This window comes from Necator americanus, chromosome III, assembly GCF_031761385.1.
Source record: "Necator americanus strain Aroian chromosome III, whole genome shotgun sequence".
Lineage (NCBI taxonomy): Eukaryota > Metazoa > Nematoda > Chromadorea > Rhabditida > Ancylostomatidae > Necator > Necator americanus.
This window is the reverse complement of record NC_087373.1, coordinates 24,691,175-24,717,082: the sequence shown is the minus strand read 5'-3', so window position 1 is coordinate 24,717,082 and position 25,908 is coordinate 24,691,175. Positions and strand designations below refer to the sequence as shown.

General features: G+C 40.9%; 4 protein-coding genes across 7 annotated transcripts; 3 read left to right on the top strand and 1 right to left on the bottom strand.

The window, feature by feature from the left end:
• Positions 1-39: 39 nt before the first annotated feature.
• RB195_010811 (uncharacterized protein) lies at positions 40-5,819 on the top strand (the record flags this gene model as incomplete). 3 transcript variants are annotated; one of them, XM_064191967.1, is made up of 13 exons in its annotated part: positions 40-122; positions 258-348; positions 1,287-1,412; positions 1,472-1,550; positions 1,692-1,783; positions 1,840-1,943; positions 2,019-2,127; positions 2,191-2,316; positions 3,691-3,739; positions 3,793-3,922; positions 3,976-4,039; positions 4,269-4,355; positions 5,631-5,819. In XM_064191967.1, the coding sequence occupies 13 exons, from the start codon at positions 40-42 to the stop codon at positions 5,817-5,819; spliced, it is 1,329 nt and encodes a 442-aa protein (XP_064049550.1). The 3 variants fall into 3 exon arrangements, with proteins under 3 accessions (XP_064049550.1, XP_013301335.2, XP_013301334.2); XM_013445881.2 differs by lacking the exons at positions 40-122; positions 258-348; positions 1,287-1,412; ... (1 more) ...; positions 4,269-4,355; positions 5,631-5,819 and having other exon boundaries at positions 1,709-1,783; positions 3,976-4,051; XM_013445880.2 differs by lacking the exons at positions 40-122; positions 258-348; positions 1,287-1,412; ... (6 more) ...; positions 3,793-3,922; positions 3,976-4,039 and adding an exon at positions 4,125-4,163.
• A 1,706-nt stretch (positions 5,820-7,525) lies between these two features.
• On the top strand, positions 7,526-12,972 carry RB195_010810 (uncharacterized protein; the record flags this gene model as incomplete). Of its 2 annotated transcripts, none has more annotated exons than XM_064191965.1 (11): positions 7,526-7,687; positions 7,766-7,847; positions 10,553-10,619; positions 10,680-10,755; positions 11,521-11,682; positions 11,769-11,866; positions 11,920-12,013; positions 12,166-12,282; positions 12,337-12,474; positions 12,538-12,669; positions 12,880-12,972. In XM_064191965.1, 11 exons carry the CDS (start codon positions 7,526-7,528, stop codon positions 12,970-12,972), a joined length of 1,221 nt encoding a protein of 406 aa, XP_064049548.1. The 2 variants fall into 2 exon arrangements, with proteins under 2 accessions (XP_064049548.1, XP_064049549.1); XM_064191966.1 differs by having other exon boundaries at positions 7,544-7,687.
• Positions 12,973-13,314: 342 nt separating this feature from the next.
• RB195_010809 (uncharacterized protein) lies at positions 13,315-14,959 on the top strand (the record flags this gene model as incomplete). Its single annotated transcript, XM_064191964.1, has 3 exons — positions 13,315-13,401; positions 14,721-14,848; positions 14,902-14,959. The coding sequence occupies 3 exons, from the start codon at positions 13,315-13,317 to the stop codon at positions 14,957-14,959; spliced, it is 273 nt and encodes a 90-aa protein (XP_064049547.1).
• A 2,002-nt stretch (positions 14,960-16,961) lies between these two features.
• Positions 16,962-23,243, bottom strand: RB195_010808 (uncharacterized protein; the record flags this gene model as incomplete). The annotated part of the gene is made up of 7 exons (XM_013445878.2): positions 16,962-17,212; positions 19,399-19,500; positions 19,966-20,078; positions 21,112-21,271; positions 22,421-22,532; positions 22,690-22,761; positions 23,187-23,243. 7 exons carry the CDS (start codon positions 23,241-23,243, stop codon positions 16,962-16,964), a joined length of 867 nt encoding a protein of 288 aa, XP_013301332.2.
• Positions 23,244-25,908: the final 2,665 nt, after the last annotated feature.

The following is a 25,908-nucleotide window of genomic DNA, read 5'->3' as shown; positions in this document are numbered from 1 at the left end:
TCATGAAGGGCAAGTTTTCTTGTGTTGTCAGTGAGTGGAATGGCAAATACGGTTAGTGGAGAAGTGAGCAACCTTTCTGCTGTATTCCGAAGTTTCGAAGACTCTTGCCTGGCCTCAGAAAGGTTCTGTTGTTCCTAGTACTTCTTTTGTATCCATTTCTGAACTAACCCATTTCGTTCGTAAGAATATAGTAACTACAAAGGTTTTGCTCTTTTATTTTATCGTGTGATCAAGGTCATTGCAGTGAATTGTTTCAGAATTCAGGATAACACTTCCAAGCTTATCGAGTTGGACATCCGAAGGCAGAAAATTCGAGAGGCATCACGGCTTCTCAAAAATCCTCGTCAGGTAATGCTCTGAACTGTAACTTACAAATAAAGGTTGAATATGATACAGGATATTTCAATTCTGGGCAATGCCATAATAATGTAATAAGGATGGAGATTTCTTTACGAAAAAATGCCGTTAGCGCTGATGGAACCCCCACAGTGATTATCCATGTTCTACATTTATTTTGGGCGAGTGTGGCGCAGTTGGTTAGAGGTCCGTTGTAGCCACACGGTCGATGGTTCGAGATCGTCCTAGTGCTAACCAAGCCATTCATCCCTCCAGGGTCGATAAGTTGGTACAAGACTTATCTGAGAGAATAAAAACGCTGATTCGATCATCGGCTATGCCCGCAAGTTATTTTATGCGCCAACACGCGGTTGCATATCTCAAGTGGATTGATTGGCCAGTAACTTTATCCCTTCTACATTCATTTTTGCTGTGTAATGTTTTATATGTAATATGTATGTAAAGTATTCATATGTTCTATTCAATTTAAATCATTCGCCCTTAGCATAGAATAAAATAGAACATACGTATATGCCCAAACAGATGGGATATCCTGCTCATAATCAGGAGGTATAGCACTCCAATTTGATGTAGTTTTTCTTCCTACTTCTTTAGTACCTGTTCTACTACTGAGTTGCTCGAACACATTAATTCGAATGAATGATCAGCTCGTTTTGACTTTCGATTGTACATATCACGGGATAGACAGAAAATGGGCGAGTTTCTGCGAACACAATGCGATCCCAGAGTGACAAACATGAACACCGAAGTAATTCTCGCATCAGAATGAGATTTATACTATTAATTAAATTATAACAGTAAGTAATTATATTCCGAAGAGTATAGTTTTCGTCATGGTCTTGACTTTGCTGAAACATTTGAATTTTGTCGTACATTCGATAAATTGTCAGTGTTATATAATATATATATATATATATAATCTATTGTAGGAGCCTACCACATGGATATCCCTCACAGAGAGTCTCATGATGGAGTTCCCAACTCAAGACTGCTCGAAAATCCTTCAAGATTCGATGAACAAGACAGAAGATGACTACGCATTTGTTAATAAGCAAGTCAGGGATGAATTGAACACGGCGCTAAAAGCGAAATGTTCGAAGGATCTCCATTCCAGGGGATTCGAGCTCAAACCAATCAATACGTAGGAGTGTTCCACTTTTCAAAGATATTGATCTCAAGTTGTTACGTTGATCGTGTGTTTGAACTAACTTTTCGGATAAATCTTCTTCCCCCCAGTTTGTTTTGCCTGACACATGTGTTATTCCGTTATTTTATTGAGTAGAAATCACATAAAATTAGTTTGTGATAGGTTGGATCATCTTTCATCTTTCAAGAAATTTCGATCAGTTTGATGTCAATTCAACAGGTCTTCATTATAAGTAGAGCTGGAAGTTTGATATACGATTGGGAGGCTAAGTCAGATGTGGTGAGTGTCTAACTATATTTCTTTGGCCCCGCGTTTTTTAAACTTATAAATTGCAGACTGAGGTAGAGAGGATATGCGAGTACCCACTCGATATCATTCTGGAAGAAATTGACCAGAAGGCGGTAGTGGTTTTCGGAGAAAAGGACGGTGTCAAATTGAGGTTAACTTGTCTGTCTACTCCAGTTTCTAAACATTCTCATTTATCTCTATATTTCCACTGGCACTACACTTTCAGGTACTACGTCACAGGTGTTAATGGCTTTAAAGTCTCTGGAACTAAGTTCTTTTCGAATGGTGTTGAGCACAGCATTTTCAAATATTTAGAAGATGAGTCGAATTATCCTGTAAGTCTCTTTTCTTTTCCGGATTTTTTCTCTGAGAGTGTTTTCTTTCTTTTCTTGTTGCAGGTGAGCATACGGTTTTCGCCTCCTTCTGTATCGACGAACGAAAAAATTATCTTGTCATCTATGTTTCATTCCTTGTTCACTATAGCAGTACAGCTGAGCCCAGCTGCTAGGAGCTCAGGAATCGAGGTGGGTAGTTTTTTTTTCTTTTTTTTTTCTTTAATTTGCGCATAAGTCGTTATATCGTCGCTGATAAGGAGCAGATTTTTCTGCGGATTGCGGAAAAACTATCTCTCAGGTCACTTTCATTTTTATTTTTTTTAATCATTGAATGTACTACATGATATGGCTCAGCTATTTACTCCTATTAAGGCTGTTTGAGAGTTCGGTGAAGTTAAATCATTAATAGTTCCAGATCTATCTTCCTTTCTTCTCTTAGTAGCTTTAGATCCTCATAGACTAATGCGTAGGTTGTAGAGCCTCGGCTGACTCGGCTATTCAGTTCCAGCGTTGAACAATCGATTGATGAGCTATCGGCTTCTCAAATGGAAAAGCCAGTGTTGAGTCACCCACCCCACGGCCTAACTAGCTTTGCGTCCACCAAACCACCGGAAATGCGGGTTTTGGTACGCACTTAGTCACGAACAACCTCAGAGTCGAGATCCACGTCTACAACATTCGTGTCGTCCAGCGACTGAAACGTATGTAAATGAGGTGCAAGAAAATAACAGATTGACACGGTCATCGTTTTGGCTCACCAGACGCTGATGAGCATCGTCGTATTACCGCAACAACAGTACCGGAATCTCTATGTTGTCTTGTGTTGTCTTAGTTAGGATACGTGGATGGCTTCCCACAACTAAGATGCACTTACTGATCTTAGCAGCTTAAATGTTGTTCTGCTAGACATTCTTCTGACCTTATACAGTATCTGTTCAGTCAGTAGTCGAGAAATGATCAGAGAATCTTTATCTGGATAAGGACGTTCCAGTGCTTTTGAACAATTATAGCACCACTGCCTCCAAATCGTATCATTCTGGCTGACTTGCCCTGAAACTGCGCTTTTTTCTTGTAATCTGCCCAGTCAAGTGCCCTGTTTTCGTTTTCTTCACTGAAATATTATGGCTTGCACATTCCTTTGCTTCAACACGCTATTAGAAACTGATAAACATATCTTATGTGGGTTCTACAAACCGCAAACAACTACAACAATTGCAGCGCACTTAAAGGGTATGGTTTCGTTAGAGTATATTTATATCGGGTCGTAGATTATGAATACAGAGGTAGTTCCTCTGTATTCATAATCCATTTCAGGAACTGCGTTCCGAAGCCGTCTGTTTAGAGTGATGCAGGGAAAGATGAGCTGAACCACCCTTAGTCCCCTTTATTCATAGTCTACGAGGCGATATAGGTATACTTCAACGAAAATCCACCCCACGCCAGATTCGTGGAATGATGCCTTTAAGCACAAACAATGCAACGACATGAACACCTTTTTTTGCGTAGGCAATAAAATAAGCAGCAGTGTCATCGTCGTTCTTAGATTCTGTCTTTTATGTTCAGATCATGGAGACAAGTCAGTTCCGTCTTTCTTGCTTGCAAAGCCGGACTGGTAAGAAAGATTTTCTCCATTAGAAATGTTTATGCTCAATGCGAATATTGCAGGGGTGAAATTTGTCGTTGTAACAACTCCTTCCACTGGTATTCCTGTTGAATCGCTTCTTAACAAACTCTACGAGTTGTACGCAGATTATGCATTAAAAAATCCTTTTTACGCCATTGATATGCCTATCAGGTACTGAAAAAGAAGAAACTGTACGCATTCTATTTTATTTCCTTACATTTCAGGTGCTCCAAGTTTGAAGAAGGGCTCAAATCTCTTCTAGAGCGGGTAGACAAGAACTCAAGTTCGGTCACCATATAGTCCGATAAAAAATTGTGCTAATAGAGAGTTTGATATGTACAATTATGTTTCTTCACTTCATAATTTTTATGAAATGTTGTTTCTGCTCTGGAAAGTCATAAAATTTTTACAAGTATGCTTTGTCGCTAGTACTGGCAGTTAATTAACCATTTGTGTCTTGGATAGTCGCGTGTTTAACACTGCATTTTCTCAATAATTCGTGTCCGTGGTATTTCAGATGACTGTTGAAACCAGTTTTTCCTTTCTTTCGAAAATTCCCGATCAGTGTGGCTATTTGGTCTTCGCTGATGGTGCAGTTGTAAAGGTAATCCCGGTTTTCTTCCTTCTTTCATTGCTGGGAATACAAACACGACAAACCAGATTATTAACATTTTTGGTTAATTGTACTCTTTCCTTTTGGACAGGGGATGGTAGGCGTGTTTGTTGTCTCTGTGTCGATTCGTTATTTTTTCAAGGGTGAATCTACAATTTCACTTTAAACGTGATTTCTCTTTGTTCTGTTTGCCATGCAGCAAAAAGAATGAGCAACTCGACTAGTCATTTTTGGGCAAAAATTCTGCTTTGTCACGTGGCAAGAGTTTGTTTGGGAAGGGTTGTAAGACAGTAAACTTTGTCCCATGACACAGTGTATTTGCTTGCTTGGACAACACTGCAATTGGCGAAGACAGACAAGAAAAGAAGGTCAGATCAAGGTATGTTCTACATTTCTTGTGAACATCGGTTTTTCTTCAGTTTTTAATAGTTTTCTTGGAAGACGAGGCATTCCATTGCAAGTGAAGTTCAGATGTGTTTAGAAGGTGGTGTCTATTGTATACCCGAGTGTAACATTGCAGTAAATACACAGCATTCTTTTGTACTCTGAATTTCGTGCAAGTCACGTTTCAATTGACATCAAGGCAGGGCATTAATTATTTTTTTTTGTTGGGGCATGAGTAGTCGGATTTCTTTGACGCGTCAGTGAGAAAAAGCATTCCGATATCTTACCTAATTTCAAATCTACCTTCAAATAGTATGATTGTGTAAGAAAACCTTCGCGAGCTATGTAGGAGATGATACGTATCAGAAACGTGGAAGCTCGACATTTCTTGAACCTTGACATAACATTGGAAAGATGCTGGTAAAAATATGAAGTAAGAGCAGGATTGTTACCAATCTTTATTGCGACTAACGTTTTGGCGTCGTCGGCTTCGTCGCCGTTCATATGTGTGGCTCTGCCAAGGATGTAAAATTATTTTTTATGACCGTCATGGAAGGTGGATTTTTCACACATTTGGAGTTAAGAGAGTTGTGCTTTACTTACTTCTTTCGATGAAACACTAAAACTGTTGTAAGAAAACCTGTTGTTCTTCGTTTTTTTTGACAATCTTATTAGCAGTTGAAGTATTTTCGGGTCAAAATGACCTGACTTCTGCAGGTCGCGAGCAACCGCATACGCATTTGCACCAAAAGTCAGGTTACTTTTGCCGGACTGTATGCTGGTTGGGGAAGTGTGTAAAGCTAATTTGAGTCTAGATCAAATGATCATATATAGTTCGTTTCTAACGCTGCTTTCATCCTGTACACCATGTTATTTTTGTAGTCCGATGGCGATCTGAGCAATCGAGAAGGCATCATGCACGTTGTCGAGAAGATTGTAGGGGTTCCGAATACAACCATGCTACCGAACACCAAGTTCAATCAACTCACTATTTCCTATCCAGATCATTTCTACACAATTTCACAGAGTGGAAAATATACCTTTGTAGTTAAACGGAAAGTTCATTCGTAGCTTTTGTTATAAGGTGAACAAAAGTTTTGTTTCTTACTTCTATGCGAACGCTATTGTTGAAACGTTCATGATAATTCAGCCACAATTTCTGTGATGGGTGTGTTTTTGTATCCGTAGTCTGTTTTCCTGCTTGTTGTTGAAGGTTTTGAAATCCGCAATAGTAGTGTGCAGATCTGGTGTACTTTGATTTGTATTAAAATGAATTATTAAACCATTGTTTTCGCTAGTTAAAAATGAAGAGAATTGTAAAAGTTAAAATGAAACTAACAAGACAGAAATGATTTTATATGATGGTTAAAAGGATAAAGGATAAAGTCACTGGCGTATCAATCCATTTGGGATGCGCCAACGCGTTTTACTGGAATTCGTAATCGTTGAGGTTTTGGAACGCGTGTTAGCTTATACAATGACTTGTGGGGGCCAGCTGATGATCAAGTCAGTGTTTTTATCCTCCCAAACAAGTCTGGTACCAATTTATCGAACCCGGAGGGATGAAAGGCTTGGTGAGCACTAGGGCGGATTCGAACTCTCGACCGTGTGGCTACAAACGGACCTCTAACCGACTGCGCCACACCCGCCCCTATATGATTGTTACGATTCGGTTTTGTATTTTTTCTGTACAATTTCCAAGAGTGCATCCAAAATACTGCGTGCAGTATGTGCAAAGTAACTGTAGTAACGGTGACCACACACCCTCTACTTATGCGTTAATGATGACGTTCTTTTCATTTAATGACTAACATCTACCTCAATATTCCTTTTATTTTTATTTCATTCTATATTCATTTCACCTCTTTTTTTTCTGTTGGTCCATCACAGATTTCATCACACGACCACTTTACAAGTAAGTCTCCATCACTCCGCAGAGTGAATGCGGAACTTGAGTTGGGAACTCAAAGAGATTTTGAAGAACAGCGTAACACTTAAGTTTTTGATATTTGAACCATATTAAGCTGACACTCAATACGTCGGCTTTTTTATGCACATAATAATTCTAATTAGCCATAGACAAAAGCGTCGTTACAATTGATTCAAACGTCTTTTAAAGCTTTGGTGAACTTGAATAATTCCTCTATAGACATCACAGTGTATAGATGTGCGACGTTGGTTCCCTCTTATATATGACACATATGATAGGATTGATCATTCCTTGAAGTCTCCTGGCGTCTAACGCCATCGTCTACCTGCTTAAATGGGAAATGCTCTCAATTCGTTGATGGACACCTGGTAATTTTTTTTTTGCTCCCAAATCTATATGATGTGGACGAACAGTTATGAACGTACAATTCAATGTGAATAAAATTAAAACTGTTTGGTAAGCAATTTGTGGGACTTAATTGTTGTAACATTGTAAATCTCTGACCGCATCGTTCATTGAGTGTTTTTTCCTTCGAGTGGGCGCAATCTATCTCAATAAATAGTGAAGTACATCGAGTATATATTAACTATGATGGGGATTAACTCACTGTGGCTGTGTTGCACGGTGAAAGACACTGAAAACGAATTCTACTGCAAGGGATGCTATTTTCTCTGCGCGCCGGATGTATGCCAACAATGCCGGCGAGCAAAATTTCGCAATCTTGTGCGGATTACATGACTGCGTTTTCGATTGGTTTCGTTCTCGTTTAGCTCTATATACTTATTAACTTGTTACGACCTCTCTACCATTTACACTGTCCAGCTAGCACAACTTAGGGGCAATCGAAATGAGGAGCGGCACGGCCATGATCTTGCTCACGTTGTTCTCCGTTTCGCCCCTCCCATCAATCAATGTGGCTGGTGCCGATACCTGCCCCTCGGATGGATGTAACAGTGTAACGCACACAATGGCAGAGGTTGGCGGCTCATACAAGGACTCTCTCTCTCAGGTTTGTTTGTTGGCAAAATATTAAGTTAGAGATTATTAGAGTTTTTAGAAACATTCTTAGCGGAAATACTAGTTTCAGGAACTGAAAGATGAATTGCATGCGATCGCTTTAAAGATCGTAGCCGATGGAAAGGGTATCCTTGCTGCTGACGAGTCGACTGGTAAGCTATCTTCCGATATAAGGTCGTTATCTATTTCACTTCAGCGTAACAAAAGCGATTAGAACTTTTGTTAATATTAGAAAGATTTGACAAAAATTGTTCGTCTATCATGATTCATTGAAAAACAAATGTTTGGGTAGACATCCAGTGAACAGCATATTTTGAGTTGACTAAGCGGCTATCGACAGCAACTGTTTTTCTGGCAGCGTCGAGAAGATCGCACATGTGCCTATCACGGCGGCGCAGTGAGTTTGCTGAGGAAACCACCAGCCAGTTGAATGAATGACGAATAAACCTATAGATTTTCTTTCTTCAGTTAGTAGAAGGCAGTGTGCGACTGAGCATGCTGCCCATAAGTCTTTCATAAAATTTTGCAACGAATTCTTTGGCTTATTTCGGTTTGAGTGTAGTATTGACCTGGCAGATAACTGTCAACGAAAGTTTTTTCTGTTAGGGTGGAAAATTACGATGCAAAATGCAGAAGAATAGTAATAGTTTTTGTCAACAAGTGATCTTACACCCATCCCCATTTAGTAAAGAATATGTGGTCCTGGGTTGACTGAGATGTCGACATAAGCAGGCTACTTTGTGAGTTTCTTGGATTCACCAGTGATCTAGACTTTCTTGTTATATCTCCAGGCAAATATAGCACCTCGCCGCCCTAGTGCACACCAACCCTTTCATCCTTCAGGGGTCGATAGATTGGTACCAGACTTGTCTGGGAGGATAAGAACGCTGACTTGATGATCAGCTGGCCCTATTGTATAGGCCAACACGCGTTCCAAAATCTCAACGATTACGAATGCCAGTAAAACGCGTTGGCGCATCCCAAGTGGATTGATACGCCAGTGACTTTTTATCGACCTCGGAGGGATGAAAGGTTTGTTTGGCCTTGGGCGTGTCGAATTAAGATGCGCGAACGTTGTGCTGACCTTTTACCAAAACAACTGATGCCTCCTTGAGTACGAGCACACCACTCTATTTTGACGTGAATTTCACGAAGAACTGTTTAGAATCAATTCGTAAACTATGCGTTCTCACCAGGGAAATCCGTTGATATTGACACTTAAATCGTCATTGCAAAAACGGGAATGCTTAGACAATTTGGCGAAAATTAAAAACACGTTGCACATGCATCAATCACTTTCCCTTTCGTTGATTGGCGCTCACAACACTTGCATGTACGACGCTTATCGAGTGTATTGACACCACTGCACAGCCGCAAGAGCGCAGAGAATGTCAAACTCAGTAAAGAGAACGCTGTAAGCTTGTGCCAGCTCTGATTGCATGCTTTATCATGTTTACCCATCCCATTCGTGACTGAATTCATCGATTATCTGAGCAGAATTCTCGAAATGATCGAGATTTAAAATCAGAGCAAAGCTGATGACTAAACAAAATATTAGGGAAAAGTAGGAACAAAATGGTAGATAAGAGTCGGTTCATCGTTGAAATCGTTGAATCAGATCATCGATGTTAAATCCGCTACTTCTCCTATGGTTGGGTCAAAACGACATGAAGCACAGACAGTTGCGCAGACGGCTGCGCTCGAGGCGGAGCGGTAGAGCGTAGCGGTTGGGACCGTGTGAGGGTCCTCGCTACCGCCACCCATCTCTGCAATTCGCATATTTCTTTACATACTTTACAACATTTTAAGCGTGAAAACGCATATATATATAGTCTGGTGTAGTGATTTTTCGTAGGTTGGCTGACCGTATGCTACGTGCGGTTTTGCTGTTGTCAAGAATTTAGTCACAGACGTCATCTGGAATTTTATAGTAGCAACAGACGGGTAGGCCAGTCATGTTTTTGGGTCCTTCTACCACAGCAATTGGTCACACCACAGTTCACCGGACCTCTGAGAGTAGAAATCTCTATATTATTCTCGAGAGACTTTCGATTTGGACGATTCATGCTGGTCTCCTAGTGCGACTTCCAATTAACCTCGGCATGATGATGATTCAGTATCTGTTCCTAATTTGAGCCGTACGCGAGGTTGTTACAACCCTCAATTGCTGGCTAATGTTTCGAAATCGCCTTCTTCAGAGCTTGAAAAGACCAAGTTGAATGTGACTATCCCTTCAAACCCCTATCTGCCCAACAAAGAAAATCTTAAGCCTACTGTTGAATCTCATAGTACCAGCGGAAGTGTAAAGCGTACCTTAATGTCGTGAGGATTTTCTTGTCTCGGCTAGACACCCGTCTGAGATGATTAGCACACTCAAAATAGCAACCAAAGAGGAAGTTTTCGTGTAATATAGAGGCCTTGCTCTATGCGATTCATACTCGGGCTCTAGGAATGTATCCAAAACGGTTTCAGCGCCAATATCTTCTCCGTTATGACGCCGTACCCTAAGACCTTATGCTGTGGAGTTACGTAATTTCCTTTTGCCGTCCAGGTGTTCTTTAACTCGAACACATAGGGCTCTAGCAGTCTCTTCTATATATTCGTCATAGCTCTTCCGGAAATTAAATAAACAACAACAGAACTCATGTGGTCACCTTTGTAATCCGGATATATTTTGCAGTTCAATGTAGTGCAAATGCGGCCATATAGGCAATTACGATACGAATTACGACTAGATTCACGGGAATGGTTGATTTTATTAGACTCCCATTTATAGTCAGTGATTGTTGTTAGGACCGCTTTTAAAGGAAAGTGCTGTTCAAATATATATTTCGGTGTCTCAATTTGTGAACTTTAGGAACTATTGGAAAACGTCTCGCTGCCGTCAACCTCGAAAACAACGAGACAAACAGGCAAAAGTATAGGTATGTTTGTCTTGTTACTGTGGTCAGATTCGACATCCAATCTTTATCTTCTGTTCATAGGCAGCTGCTTTTCACCACACCTAGCCTTGGAGAGCATATCTCCGGAGTGATCCTTTTCGAAGAAACGTTCAATCAGGTTTGTGATAATGTTGCTATTGTAACAACACAATAATGCAGCAGCGTCATTCGTGGTAGACGATCATTCACAGAATTTTTTTTGCTGGATTTTTTCCTACTTTTTTATGGTTCTACTTGGTGTTTACTTTTCATTTGGTCGTATGATCGATAAGATAAGACCGGTGGTGTAAACATCAACGGAATTGCCATTTTACTAACACCAGTAAAATGCACGCCACTGAGTGCTTTCTAAAATAGTCATTCTTTTTGGATGAAATAAATACGCATATTCAATACTTTGACCCCAAGTAAAATAGATAAAATGACAAAAATTTTAAGGATACCAAATAATGAGTAAAAGAAAACAGTCCTACTAGTTGCGTCTCCCGATTTTCTGAGCTGTAAACAATCACGTAAAATAGCACGTTCTGGCACATTTATTAGGTGTTTTAGCGTACGTTACTCTCCATATTCCACGTTTTTGTGAAAAAAAAAGAGTAAATGGTTTCAAAGATCCACTCTTGTTTTCCCCTGCAATTGATTGATCAGGAAGGTGCACTTGTACCATCCATGCTAGTGGAGTTTTTGTGCTTTGACATTTGCAAAACACTTGTGCCGAATTTGTTTTTTCTTCTATGCTGTGAAGTATTTGATTATACTTGATAGTGTTCGGTGTCTGTTAGGATGATTGCTCTAGGATTTTGCAAACCTGGATTAAATTTCGACTTACACACCTTCCTATACATTTGTAAAGAATGAACGGTCTTGAATGATGCAGTTTCAGTCCACTGACAAAGGCGAAAGATTCGTCGATCTTCTCATCAAGCAAGGAGTGGTTCCAGGGATCAAAGTCGATCTAGGTGTTGTTCCTCTTACTGGAACCATTGGTGAGGGCACCACACAAGGACTGGACAATCTAGCGCAGAGAGCAGCTGCTTTTAAGAAGGTGGGAATGAAGCTGAGTGCATTTTTCTTTAGAAAAATCCTTTTACTAACATAAGCCCTTTTAATAAATAATAAATAAATATTTAGGGAGGATGCGGTTTTGCCAAGTGGCGGTGCGTTTTGACCATCGGACCCCACACTCCCTCGTACCTAGGAATGTTGGAGAACGCCAACGTTCTGGCTAGGTATGTTAGGAATGTAGTTAAGTAAGTGCGATGCTTAAGAAAGGTGTTTTCAGATATGCTAGCATCTGCCAGTCTGCAGGTCTTGTTCCTATTGTGGAGCCGGAGGTGTTGTGCGATGGAGACCACGATATTCACAGAGCCCAAAAGGTAGAAGCGATTTACGCATATCTTATGCTGTAATGACGTTGACACCGATGGTACACGTTGATGTAATCAAACTTAAGCAAGACCAGAGAATCTATCGTTTAGAGTTTAATTTTTTTCACTTTGATTTCGTAAAATAAAAGAGTCAAAATTAGGTTACCGAACAAGTGTTGGCTTTCGTCTACAAAGCCCTTGCTGACCATCATGTCTACCTTGAAGGAACACTTCTTAAGCCAAATATGGTCACTCCTGGACAAAGCTGCCCCCACAAGGTACCGCTAATTACCATCATTTCCCTGTTTTTATTTCATTTCGATGGTTTCCAGGCCACTCCTGAGGAAATTGGTTTGGCAACCGTCACTGCACTTCGACGCACAGTCCCTGCTGCTGTCCCTGGAGTTACGTTCCTTTCTGGCGGTCAATCTGAACTTGATGCCACTGCAAATCTCAACGCTATCAACACTGTTGGTTTCTTAAAAAGATCTTTTGACTAATAGTCTAATGTATTGGTGGTTTGAATATTTTAGGTGAAACTGCTTAGACCATGGAAGCTGACGTTCTCTTATGGACGTGCTCTTCAAGCATCTGTCTTGAAGGCATGGCAAGGCAAGGACGAAAATATTGAAGCCGCGCAAAAAGTTCTACTACACAGGGCTCAGGTAGGGGCCATGATTTCTCACGGTGGCGTTCCTTTTCGGAACACTTGCGCCTGAAGATTTTCTTGAAGTTGGTGAATTTTCAAAGGTTGGGCAACAAAGTTTGATATGGGCTTGTAGACTCAAAAATGTCTTTCTCTATTATAATCTTGCGGTGTGCTTTCTGTATCCAAGGTCGTTATAACTGTTCTTCAATGATATCTATTATTTTAGGCAAATGGAATGGCTGCACTAGGAAAATATGAGGGAGAAGATGCTGCTGGTGCTGCCGCTGAATCTCTTTTCGTTGCAAAACACGCCTACTAATTCATGTCTCCGGCTTCCAGTCAGCTGTTGTGCTTTTTTAAAGAGTAGTTTCTATAATGGCATCCTAGATATAGTTGAAGTAGACCGGTCTTTTCGCTTATTTTTGTTCTGTTACATTATGTCCCGTGCCTTATTGTAATATATTAGTAATGAAAGACTTCTTATTGATAGACGGTGTTCTTCATTTGAAATCATGTGTGTAGAACGACACATTTGTTAACATGCGTGACGATTTTAAACAATCTCGAAACTGTTTGCTCATGTTGAATCAGAATTTCCAAATTCTGCCAGAAGACTACTAATTGATTTAGGCCTTTTACAAGACCTATTGAAACATATGTGATGACGTCCACAAATGAAAATTGTGAAGACGTTGCTGAAGCTAGAGAACGGTACCTTCGTTTCATGGGAAATGCGGCTGGGAGTAATGTTAGTTTTTGGACTTCTTCACTGTATGTGATTAGACTGGTCAACATATGAAAACTTGGAACTTATGTTTCCTCTCTCTTTTTGCCATGGTACATCTTTTTATGTTGTCATAGAAATGTGTGTTGACAGGAGAGGGTAAATCTAGTTTTAGGCAGGGATTAGTTTGGCGATGTTGGTGTTGATGCAAAATAAAGACTCCACTGGAACATGGGGGAAATGATGTTTGTTGTATCACATTTATATGTGACTCTAAATTTCTTTTGTATTGTCCTTCAACACCTTCGTCTTTGGAAACGTCGGAATTTTTGCGCTTTTTTAAGTATGAAGGCTGTAGCATTTGTAGAGTAGTTTTTATCGATGGTTTTTTTTTCCTTCACAACATAGAGTGCTTCTGTCCCTGGTTAGATACTATTCACACTCCATTGCAGATGTTCACCACGGCTGTCTACAACTGAGTACGGATTTCCGACGTGATTTGTATATAGTATGTACGGTGCTCAAAACGGCATGAAGCACGGCGCAGTTGCGTAAGCGGGTGCGCTCGTGACGGTGCGATTGAGAAAACAGTTGGAGAAGTGGGACCACCGCGAACTGCTGCGAAGAATGGTCATTGAATGGTGCTTACGCAATTGCACCCTGCTTTATTTCGTTTTGACCCTACCGTACTTCTAATGTTGTTACTGAATAAAGACGGAACTGTACGTAATCCACGCAAGATAAATCCTAGACTTTGCCTACCTGCAGCAACCAAAAATCTGAAAAAAAAAGAAACATTCGTTGATGCAGTGATTAAGAAAGTTAAGTCACGAGCATTTATTTACATTTTTGACGTCGTGAAGTGCTGCAGGGATTTTACCTGCTCATTTTGTAATCGACAAAGGATTGTCTACTTTTTCATAAAGGTACTATAGTGCGAGCTAACATGAAAGTGTGAAGTTTCGAGAGAGTTAGGTAATAAGTGATTTTCCTTCGTGGTTTTCACAGTCTTAGTTCCTCACTGGACTTTCTATCCCGCTTCAGGTGGTTTTGTCAAATAGTGTGATACTTGTGGTTGGAGTTTAACCTTTGCTAACTCCACTCGGACTGCACAGGTAGAGATGGCCCATCAAACTGCTGGTGTCGCCGTGCTGCTTCAAGCACAGCCCCCGCGTAAGTATTCTGCTAGTGCCAGAACCAATAATATGACTAGAGCTCATCTCCATGTGAATAAGGTAGGAATTCTGTTTCCGTTAGAAACTGGGAGTGAACTGAAATCACAGACGTAGACCTCCGTTAATCACATGAAGGAACTGCACAAAGCAAAAAGAATGTTTAATCAGGTGACTGTGTTGATGCATGAGAAGACGAGTGTGAACGGCGTGCTGGTGGCGATGAAAGGAGATGGCAGTCATTTTATCGTCGATCAACTCAAAACACCGATTGGTATTATGGATAGCGCAGTGCTGAGGTATCTCGCTTTTTTCTTTACGGTCGGTCACTGTCATGCGGATAAACGTTCAGAACTGCTGATACAATTATGATGACTTTGGATTGGAATGACGTAAATCGACACCACTGAACTATTGATCTCAAAATCTCTTGTGTTTGTAGATAAAACCTGTGTGTTATCATTATTATTTTGATAAAATGGGACCAAGTTTGTTGTTGTAAACTTTGGGTGGTATAGTCGGTTCAAAACGAGACAAATCTCCGTGCAACTGCGCTTGAACTGCAGTTCGAGAAGCTAGCGATGGTGCCAACTCGATACCACTAGTCCAACAGCGCGGGCTCGAGGGCGACCGCCCACGCAACTGAACCGAGCTTCAGTTCGTTGTGACCAAACTATACTCTCGCCACTATAAAAGGATGAACGTTGGAGTGCACGGTGTAAATCGGCTCCTTAGCCGTACGGCAATGCGTTCGGCTTCAGTTCAGAATCATAGCATTAATGAAAAGTCTATAATGACTTACGAAGGCAAACTAACGTATCAAGTTACTATTCTTATCTTCGCAGACGTTTTAACCTTAAGCGTTGACTCCTCGATAAAGTTTGTTTCCAGAAAACTTCCGTGAATTTGACGTAGGTTCAGATGATGTGTTATTTACATCTTTTTTAACTGAGATGCTGGAAAGAGGAACTAGAACGCCCATGCTAGGTTTTATGACCGATCCGATACTGTGGCTGCTAAACGACCTCACCTACCATAAGATCAGATCTGGAGATCTTACGGAGATTTAGATCTGTTCATAAGCGAATAGATGTGAATCTCCGTGGGACCTTTTTTGGCTTTCTAAAGTTATACAGAAGATCAAATAACGCAACACCTGGAAGAGATGTGGTCTTCTGATCCCATATCTTCAGAGTGTTACATATTTTTGTTAGTATTTTCAGTCTAGGGACCTGCCTGGGTTCCTATAACTTGAGTAGCATAACGAATAATATATTAAAGGCATCACCCCATGAATCTGAGGTGGTACGGATTTCAGGTGGAGTATTCATATACGGGATCGTAGATTAAGGAGAGAGAGAGAGGATGATTCCGTCCATTTCTTTCTAATTGCCGTAAAAAACAGCCCGGAAGATGCAGCGCGTGCAAAAGGCTGGCGCGCTCCAATCAAACTCCTTGCAGAAAATAGCACGCCGGAACGGCCGAAGCCGTATCTTCCTGGCCGTTTTTTACGGCAGTTAGAAAGAAATGGATGGAATCACCCTCCCCCCACCCCCTCTCCTTAATCTACGATCCCGTATACGAATACTCCACCTGAAATCCGTAGCACCTCAGATTCGTGGGGTGATGCCTTTAATCTTATGGATTTCTCCGCAGAACTTCAGTCTACGACCTAGCGAGATTTTTTTTCATTATTTTTGTTTTTCTCCTCATTTGTTCTGTCGTAGAAGAAGAATAATCAAAAGAATCTGATCAGTCAAAGAGTGTTAACTGCGAATTCGTGATCTCAGGTCCACATTAATTCCCATTGCTAAAAAATTTTTCGGAAATGTGAACTTTGTAGGGGGCTCGTACTTCTCTGACATTCCTTTATAAATCCTATTTGTGGTTTGTGTTGCGTTTGTTTGCTTGTTTGTTTGTTTGTGTTGCGTTGATCATTCGTAATCTAAAGAATGCTGCTGATCTTGGACTGGTAGAAACACTTTGGAAGTCTACATCGACATAAGTAGAAATTAGTATTTCACGTTTAATAGATGTCAGCATCCTGAGCAGCAGCTTGTAGTGACATGGTAAGAGGTATGGTAAGAGGTTACCAGAGCTCAAGCAGATTCGATATTGCGTTCGTTGAGATCTCGTGAAGACAATTAAGCCTTTCATTTCATTCCTCAGCGGTCGCTAAGTCGGTATCAGTTTTGTCTGGGTTGGCGAGTTGGCGCACCGCAAATGGATTTACCAGCACCAAATTGCTTTACCTTCTTTAGTGATTTGAACCACCTCTGATACAAATCGCTTCACGGCAGCTTAGAATGTAATAAAAATTTAATTCTTATTTTATTGATTAGTAATCTTGATGGATACGTCCCGCTGTGAAATCTGAGACATTAGACACAACTTCTCACTTCACCTTAGACTTCAATACCTTAGCTTCCTAGTTGCACATAAGGAGAACATTCTAGAGACGAAGCACTGAGCGACAAAGCCTGATATCATCGTGACAGTGCTCAAATACAAGCAGAACGTTAAAGAGACATGAGTCGATGAATTATAAGCTATCAGCTGGTGCTGAATATTGGGAGAGCCATTGTCCAAAATCCAATTTTCCGGAACTCTGTAGCGGAAGGCAACACCAGGCCGAAGTTCCCACTCGCTCCATGCTGACTTCACTGCAATGCAAACAGTTCCTTTCCAAAATTTCATTCTCTGCTGATACAGCTGAGCTCATCATACTCGTTGTCAGGGATCTTTCGGTTATCTATTTTTCATTGTATTTCCCGGGACCGAGATGTTAAAGCAACGTTTGCCCTTTGGTAATAACTCAATTTATAATGAGGTTTACAAGAATCACATCCATAGTGCGTAAGAGAGAATCTTTACAAATCTATAAAGAGAGTCGGGGTCAGTTTATCTAACGACCCAACTCTTTGCATCCTTAAGAGAGATGAAATTCGGTTCACATATTTTCATCTCAGCACTCGTACAGGTATGAAAAGTTGCTTTCTCGAATAAACTGAGACCTCTGCTGCACACAAAACATCCGATCCCTTGTTTTATAGAACATGTTTTTTTTATGGACGGGTGTAGCGTAGTCGGCAAGAGGTTCCGCTGTGGCTGCACGATCGATCGGAGGTTCGAGTCTGCCTTGGTGCCAAGTAAGCGTTTCATCCCTCCAGGGTTGATAAATTGGTAGCAGGATTGCTGGGAGCATAAAAACCTTGAACTGAAACTTGAATTAGAATAATACATCGACTAGCCCCGCAAGTCATTGCAAAGCTGCAAGCGTGTCCATAAATCTTAAACAAATTCTGCTTTGGAGTCGAACGCGCAGGCGCGCTCCCGTAGGGATTGACCAATGCCGTCCACTTTTTCTTTCATTCTTTTATTTCGTGCTTTTGTAACCCTTGAAAACAAACTCTCAAGCTTTACTTATTAGTGAAAGGAATCTGACACCAAATGCCTCCCCGAACTCCACACTTGAGGAAGTTCCGGTGAATTTAAAGAATTGTCTCATTGAAAAAAAAAGAAAAAAATTTATAGCTCGTGCCGTAGGTGTCCTGGGGTTTTGTTAGTGTTGTTTATCATTTTTGCAGTACTACTTGCAAACTGCGTCTGTAATCATACCCAGTAATGAGAAGAGGTCAAAACCAAGAACTCTGCGACGACGATTTTGAGTGGATGTTTGAAACAATCAAAAATAAGATGATGCAGAGGACGCTCGGTAATGAGGAGGACACAAAGGTACAGCATCCCTTATGAATTTAAACTGGGGTTATTGATTTTCAGGGCAGTACAAAAGAAATTATGGGCACTTGATTTCGATCGATTTTCGGGCTGATTATCAGATGAAAATCGAGCGGGGGAGTTTCGATCCTTAGCTCACTCAACCCCTTTGTCCATTCCTCAACAACGGCTGGTCGTGCATTTTGCGTTAGTTGACGTATGTGCATTCACATTGAAATCCGGATGAGATTTTATTGCAGCACTCAGAGAGATTCCTTGCCTTTTACGGCAGTTCTTACTCTGTTCTAATCATGCTCAACGTCGACATTCTGGAAAAGGACTCGGATTTTTCCAATTTCAAATTTATATGGATCAAGGATTTAGTGTTAGTTTTTGAACGTTACTACCTTTTTCATAACGTTGTAAATTCCTGAAAGCAACGCAAACCGCAAATTGAGGACATTTAATGGTGGGAACAACATTTTAGTGATTGAACTGAATGATTGAATGTCCTTTAAAAGTCAATGAACGCAACGAAACTGTAGCTCCAATTTTTCGTAGATAAATGGTTGTGGAGTTCAGAAATTGTACACGGTTTCACCTCAAAAGATTGTTTGTTCCAATCAAGTCAGTGCAGTTCACACAAATTTCCAAGTAATTTCGCTAAGTTGGAAGAAGTCCACTTATCTGCTAGTTTTCTTGGATTTTATTGAGCTTTGATTTTTTTTTAGTATCTAATTCATAGACTGAAACAAACTGAGTAGAGATAACGGTCAACCTATCAGGATCCTTTGAACATCTCTGACATGTTTTCAATCGACACCGAACGCGCTTAAGATCGATAGTGTTGTTCCTTCAAGCTCTAACGCGACCTTCTCCGCGCCTGCGTGCGCGGAGAAGGATCGATCTGCGGATTTGTCAGAGAGGCAGCCAGCCGGCGCCTTCCGCAGCGGACGCGTCGCGTCAGTCCGGCTGAACGCGTTCGGTGACGACTGTGAGTACTGTTTTGGATGTCTTCCTACACATTCGAACAAATGTTCGTTCTTTTAGTGCTATTGGAACGCTGTCTGAGCAAAAAAAAAAAGATTGACTAAAGAATCCTGACAATCTTTTCTGCAACAGAAAAATTTACCCGAAGGTGTTGTGGGGAGAGTTTCGTTGATGGTCATTGTGACGAGAGATCTGCCATCAATTCCAAGCGAACACCAGGAACGATGACGAACCTTGGAGGCCCCTGTAATGTTGTTAATGTGATGAGTAATTGGAAAGATCTCAACATGTGTGACTTTCTTCATAAGAACAAGAACATATAAGGTTCGTAGAGCCCCTTATAGTTTCATAGAAAATAATAAAAATAACTAATATACTCGGATATTACAAGAAAAAAGGGTTTTAAGTCTAGAATCGAAATAATGGTATATTTAGAGGAAAAATGGAGGGTTCGTTAACGGTCATTGTGACGAGATCCATGCGTGAGAGGTGAAATTCGTGGACTACAGGCCACGTCATAAAACGACGGCATTTGCTAAGAAGCTCTCCATTAATCAAGAAAGAAAGTCAGATGTTCGAAATAAATTTGATGCGCCCTAGTTCTGACGGCAAATTCCAGTTAGTTTTTTTGTAGGCTTTTTCATTGGGCACTCAAACCCACTACTGCTGCAAAACAATCACTACAAATCCGATTATCGCAAAAACCAACCGCTGAACCATTCGCTCCAGTCACTCCACCATCGCTCAGTTACACAGCGTCGTTCACATGTTCCATGGTCGACACCGCATCCAGAACACTCCCAACCAATACAGTGGCGAGTTCTGAACAGTTTCTAGGAAATGTGTAGAGATTGTTAGGAACTCAGCGAGACAAGGTCTGAGAGAGTTACACAAGTTTTTCAACGAATCCCTCTTATTTTTAGAGAGATAACTTGCAAATATAGCCTTCCTTAGATCGATCAGATCTGATCTCATCTATCGCCACATACAATGGCGGCTGAAACTTTTGTGTCCGCCTGGCGCGTTACGCCCACTACTGCTTTGGGGTCATACATAGCATAGTCTTTGGGACATAGCAAAATCCTTTTTTCAGCCCCACCTCTAACGCCAATCAATTATTGTTCCGTGGACCGTCGGAGGGGAAAACACAGAGGACGTAAGATTTCAGAACTACAAAATACACTCAGCGTCACTGCACAAATTTTTTATTGTCGCTTTCACGGATGCTGTTATACAATTACTTGTTCTCTGTGTTGACAAAGTATATCTCAAAACACAGTCAGCTCCGATGATGTACTCTGGAGAACTGTTTATCTAGAACAGCGACCTCCTTCACGTGGTTTTCACCCTTCGAGGTGGTTCCTCTACAAGATTGTGGCAGATAATTTGAGACAGGGGCTACGATTCTCCCGAAGTGATCTTACAGCGTCAACGCAGCAACTGGGAGGGGGTTCTCTCCATTAATAGGTAGGAATCGGAGCATGGTTCTCGTGAATGAAAATGAAGATGCGAAACATCTCCTAAAAATAGAAAGAGTAGAATCCAGGGGTCTCCGAAACATCTCCTAACCTAATCCCTAACGACGCCTTTAGAAACCTGCGGTAAACTAGCGAAAAATGACTATAGTAGAGCGATCTATAATTTAAAAAACAAATAAATAAGGGGCAGGAATGAATGCCTCTAGAGGTACTGAGCCTCAGAACAACTAATTATGGGTCATTTGAGATGGAATTTGCCTTCGTATGAGGACTGGAACAAGAATGTGCTCGGCAATGGGTTCTTTTGCATAATTTTTTTCTTAAAACCAATCTGATAAGAAGAAATATCTATCCAAAGGCTAGGAAAATAATTCTACCTTTTGCGTAAGTTGCCTGGACATAAACAGATCCCCCATTCATTCCAGTCGCTCCATGAACCCCACAGAAATTCTGGTAGCTTCAGTTGCGAAGCGTTCGTTACCGGCTCGCTATGGCTGCACTTTTGCGACTGTAAGTGCTCCCCTTCGCAATTTTTACCTGAAATCGATGTATTTGGCACAATGGGTCGTGAATGTTCAGATTCTTTTGTTTGCCAACGGAGGTGTGCGCGATTCTCGTTTTCTGTACACATATAGTATTTTTTGTGTGCGTAGTTGAGTAGTACCTCGTCTTGCACTTCGGTATCATCAAATCCTTAGCGTTCTGTGAGATAGAATGATCTGCACAGCTCGTGTTCTTTTTCCCCCTTCCGCGAATTAAAGTTTAAAGAAAAAAATCACAAGAAGGCACAACTCTCGTCGTGATATGAAGGGAATGTACCGCCTGATCAAAACTTTTTGCTTTATCACACAACACGAAAACACTTACTTACAGGACACCCCAGTCCTTGAGATCCTGCAACATCATTATCATCAGAGCGAATAAGGATGCGTATCTTTCCAAAGCAGCAGAGTTGGAGTCCCACCGCGAATGCGTCCTTTTAGAACTTTCCAAAGCGTCATAGAAAAGAACACGAATTTTTGATGGGGCATTAGCACCGATAGTAAGCGCCTACAATATTTTTGCACTTTTTTCGCGAAATTGCAGCTGTTTTCGCACAATTCCCATATCTTACGCGGGATTTGTTATGATATTTACTTTTTGCATGTTGATGTTGATTGATTGTGTCTTTTTTACCTCAGCGAAAAACAGTAAACCCCTAAATTTCTAAAAAAAAAAAAAAGCGGCAACTAGATAATCTCCGAGAAATCTAGTGGAATTTCCAGTGTTACCGTTGCCAGAGTGAACATTTAAATGCATGTGTTGGGTTTAGCTGTGATATCGCAACTGGAAGCAGCATGAAAGGAAAGATTCCCTCTCTCCTTCTCATTCTCCCTCACATGTTTCGATTGCAATGTGAATGTTGAAGTTCGTGGATGAGTCAGTCCCGATTTGCGTCATTGCGACTCACTTGCAAATAGATTCACGAACAAAGCACATGCAAACGAACTCGCTGCAGTTTCTTCCTTTTTTTTGAAAAACTTTCGGAAATAGTCGTTGCTGCGTAAAGAACGCATACATCTGCGTGCGTCAGCAACCCCATACATCTATTCTGAAACAACATTCATGACGTCGTATTAGCGCGTCATCTTCGCCGTTATATAGAAAATGGCAGTGAATGATGGGCAAGCACAGCGTTCCGCTCACCTAATGGTGTTGGACTGTCGCATCGTCGTCTCCTTCGTTGTGTATTCCGCCGTCCACAGAAGGACCATTCCGTCCACGAGGACCAGCCTCCTTGTCTTGTGCAGTTTTTCAGCTAAAAGCCGTTATAGCTGTTAGGTTTTTTCTAGCAAAGCTAAGCCCTCAAATAGAATTTTAATGTACTACTAGGAGGAGCAATACTATAATGGAGTTAATTTCGCTTCCGAACTATTTTCGACCTAGTGAAGTCGTTATGCTACTTGATTTCGTACCACAATCTTGTGAGTTCCTTTCCATTCGCATTTGCACTCAATTTTATCCTCAGAATAGCAATCGAGTAGTCTCTGAAAAAAAATCTCGATCAATTCTCCACTTCGATGAGCACCGTTTTTCACTTCTTACACTTTTGGGGGATCTTTTTTCCTGAAGTTTTCAAAATCTTCTCTAAACAAGGCTTAATAACATAGAATCGGCGCATTCACTTTGACAAATGGTGATTACTTGGTTTTAAATGTCTGAAAAAATGCTCTGAACATAAAATCTAGTCGGATTTGCTCAGTTTAAATCTTCTTTGTCAGATCCTTGCGCAGATGATGTCGAGGACATACTTAATTACTGAGTGTGTGGTGCAGATAGTGACACAAACTATAAAATGAGAGGAGATGTTGTCAAATGAGGTTGATAATCTTTCGAAGAACTCCCAAGGAGATCTTCTTGGCTACCGTACACCCCTTGGGACGTAGTAGTCTTTACTAGAAACAGCACTAACCTGTTCCGAAACAGTACACAACACAAGTAAGAACACAGCCGTGGAACCTCGATTCATCGCTGGGAAAAACTTCCACCCGTAATGAATGAGTAGGGAAAGTGAATGGGTGTTTCATTTCTGCCACTTGCGTTTCTTTCACTGCCAAAACGTCAACCATCTGTCGTTTTCGTTGCGAGAATGCGCGAATTGTGGGGATTTATGAGCGCCGTCGCATTTTACGCGATCTTTATCGTTATGATAGGTGCTCATTGCTTTACAGTTTTGTCAAAAGTCACAAAATGCTTCCAAGAAGGAGCCAACAGCGAAGAAAACGATCTAAATCACCTGGAAATTTATATATCTAGAAAACAAAACTGAGTTTTCCTGATTCAATGTCGTTTATTGTGCGAAGACAACGCAATCATACAATTTAGCGCGTTCTGTGTTTATAACTTGTATTTCTTCTTCTTCTCGAAATCTTTTAGGTCTGCCACCATGGTATTTCTTCGAATTCTGCATTTCCAGCGTTGATGAAGTAGGACCGCTCAATTTCGTGTTAACTCCAAGTAGCGACTTTCGCAATCCATTGGTTTTTCCCCTCAGCTACATTCTTACTGAGTTTAGAATTCCGCACTGTGAAGAAGAACCGAAATTGCCTAGAATCATCGCAAATTACAGTGTTTTTCAGTAAAATACTACCACTCTGGAGCGGGTGTGATGAAGCGGTTAGAGGTTCCGCTTCCTGCACAATCGATCGGAGGTTCGAATCCTCCCTAGTGCTCACCAAGCCTTTTATCCCTCCGGGGTCGATAAATTGGTGCCAGACTTGTCTGGGAGGATAGAAACACCGACTTGACATGTTGCCTAGCTACCGCAAATCATTGTATAGGGCAGTTACACGTTCGTAAGTCTCTAACGATTCTGAATGGAAGTGAACGTGGGGGCGCATCCCAAGCGGATTGACTACATACACTACACGTCAGACAGTTCATCCTTATCCTTTGTACCACTCTGGGGAACAGCTCCCTGGAATGACGAACTGTACGGACCTGAACTGCAGCTCCCAAAGAGCAACACATAGCATTTAAGAAACATCAAATTTTTGGTTATTATTTGATTTTCATTTCACTTCCTTAATTTATAGAATCATTTTGTTCATTCGTTATAATGTGTGTGCTTCAAGATTTTCATTTTATTTCTTATTCATATTTTATTTTATTGTATTGTGATTCCCTGCTATATTCACCCATAAAAGACATGAATATGAAGTTTCTCCTGAAGTTTCTCTTGATATTAATTTGCGCTTAAGGAATCATCAAAATAACACAAGAAGAGAACATCCATGCTTCCGCCATAGCAACTGCTTAGTGCAACCGAGGAATTGGAAGTTTTTGTGCAAATTCCGGCGCATAATTCTTCATCGGCTCAGCAGAATTAGCTTTCTTGTTACTTCTCTGCGAGTGTTTTCCTGTGCAAATATTATATCGGCAACATTTCATGAGAGAAATATTAGCTTCGCCGTGTAATAGAATGTTTGTTTCTGTTTGCTTTGAATTCTTTGACGGAGGTAATCGCCATGAAGAAAAAAAGTACGGTTTTGCCGCACTCACTTTGAATCCCTTGCATCTCCCTTCATCTAACTGCACTGAGAGATTTTCCCGATGTCCCAACGTTCTGCAACAGAATTTTCAATTTCTTTGAGTGTTCTTCGGCAAAGTATACGCGCTAAGTGCGAACTTTGGTAGAATCCGTGACGCACGTAGACGCATGTCACGAAAAAGTGCATGCGAATTTTCTCATCACTAAAAACAAGCTTCTGACGCACAGAAACTTTCAGGCCAACCGCCATTTGCAAGTCCTTTTGCATACTTTGCACATTTGCAATGAGCTAAAACTAACTCTGAAGATTTTAAAAGTCTCTTATTTAGAAACGTAGCAAGCTCTGGCAATATTGTGGCAACTTGTAAAGAAGGATTCCACCTGCTTGGTTGTAATAGAAGATTTTTCCCCATTTTGTTTCAAAGAGCAACGGAACTGCCAAAACGTGCTACGCTAAATGTCTTTTTGTGCGTCGATCGCATTCTTCCACCGTGTTTATTCATCATTCATTCACCTCTTTACTTAGCGCCTTACCATTTACTTCATTTCTTTGATGCGAAAAAAGAAGTTGGATGAAGACAAGAACCTCGGAAAATCAGTGCAGCTTTGAAGGGGCTTACATTGAAGTAAAGTCCACTTCGAGAGCCTTGGTTCCGAACAGAAAAACCTAAGAGAGAAAAGAGTCTGAGTATGAGCTGCACGACTCCATTCATCAGTCATTTATTTGTGCACATTTCCATGTCAAAGTTCCTACGACGTTTATGTTTATGTTCGAGTACGTCTCCTCAGTGTACGGCATTTATGTTGGACGAAGATGTGAAAAGAAACTATCCAAAGTGCTCCCTTCCTCGTTTGTTTTTCTTCTAAAACTTCAGATGATTTTGAAACCGAAGAGGATTTTGAGCATCTACGGGTATTCTCACATATTTCATTTATGAGCTCTAAAAACGTTAATAGCCTCTAATAGCGTCGATGTGGAAAAAGCACCGAGAGTCCTGAACAACGCTAGGTTGCGTAGATGCTCTACCACTACCAGCTGTTGTATTGGTACACCAAGGTGTTGCTACGTACGTCTCCCCGAGAATCATTGACCGCTGTTTTAACAAGCTGATAGCAACTTTTAGCTTAATAGGAGCTGATTATT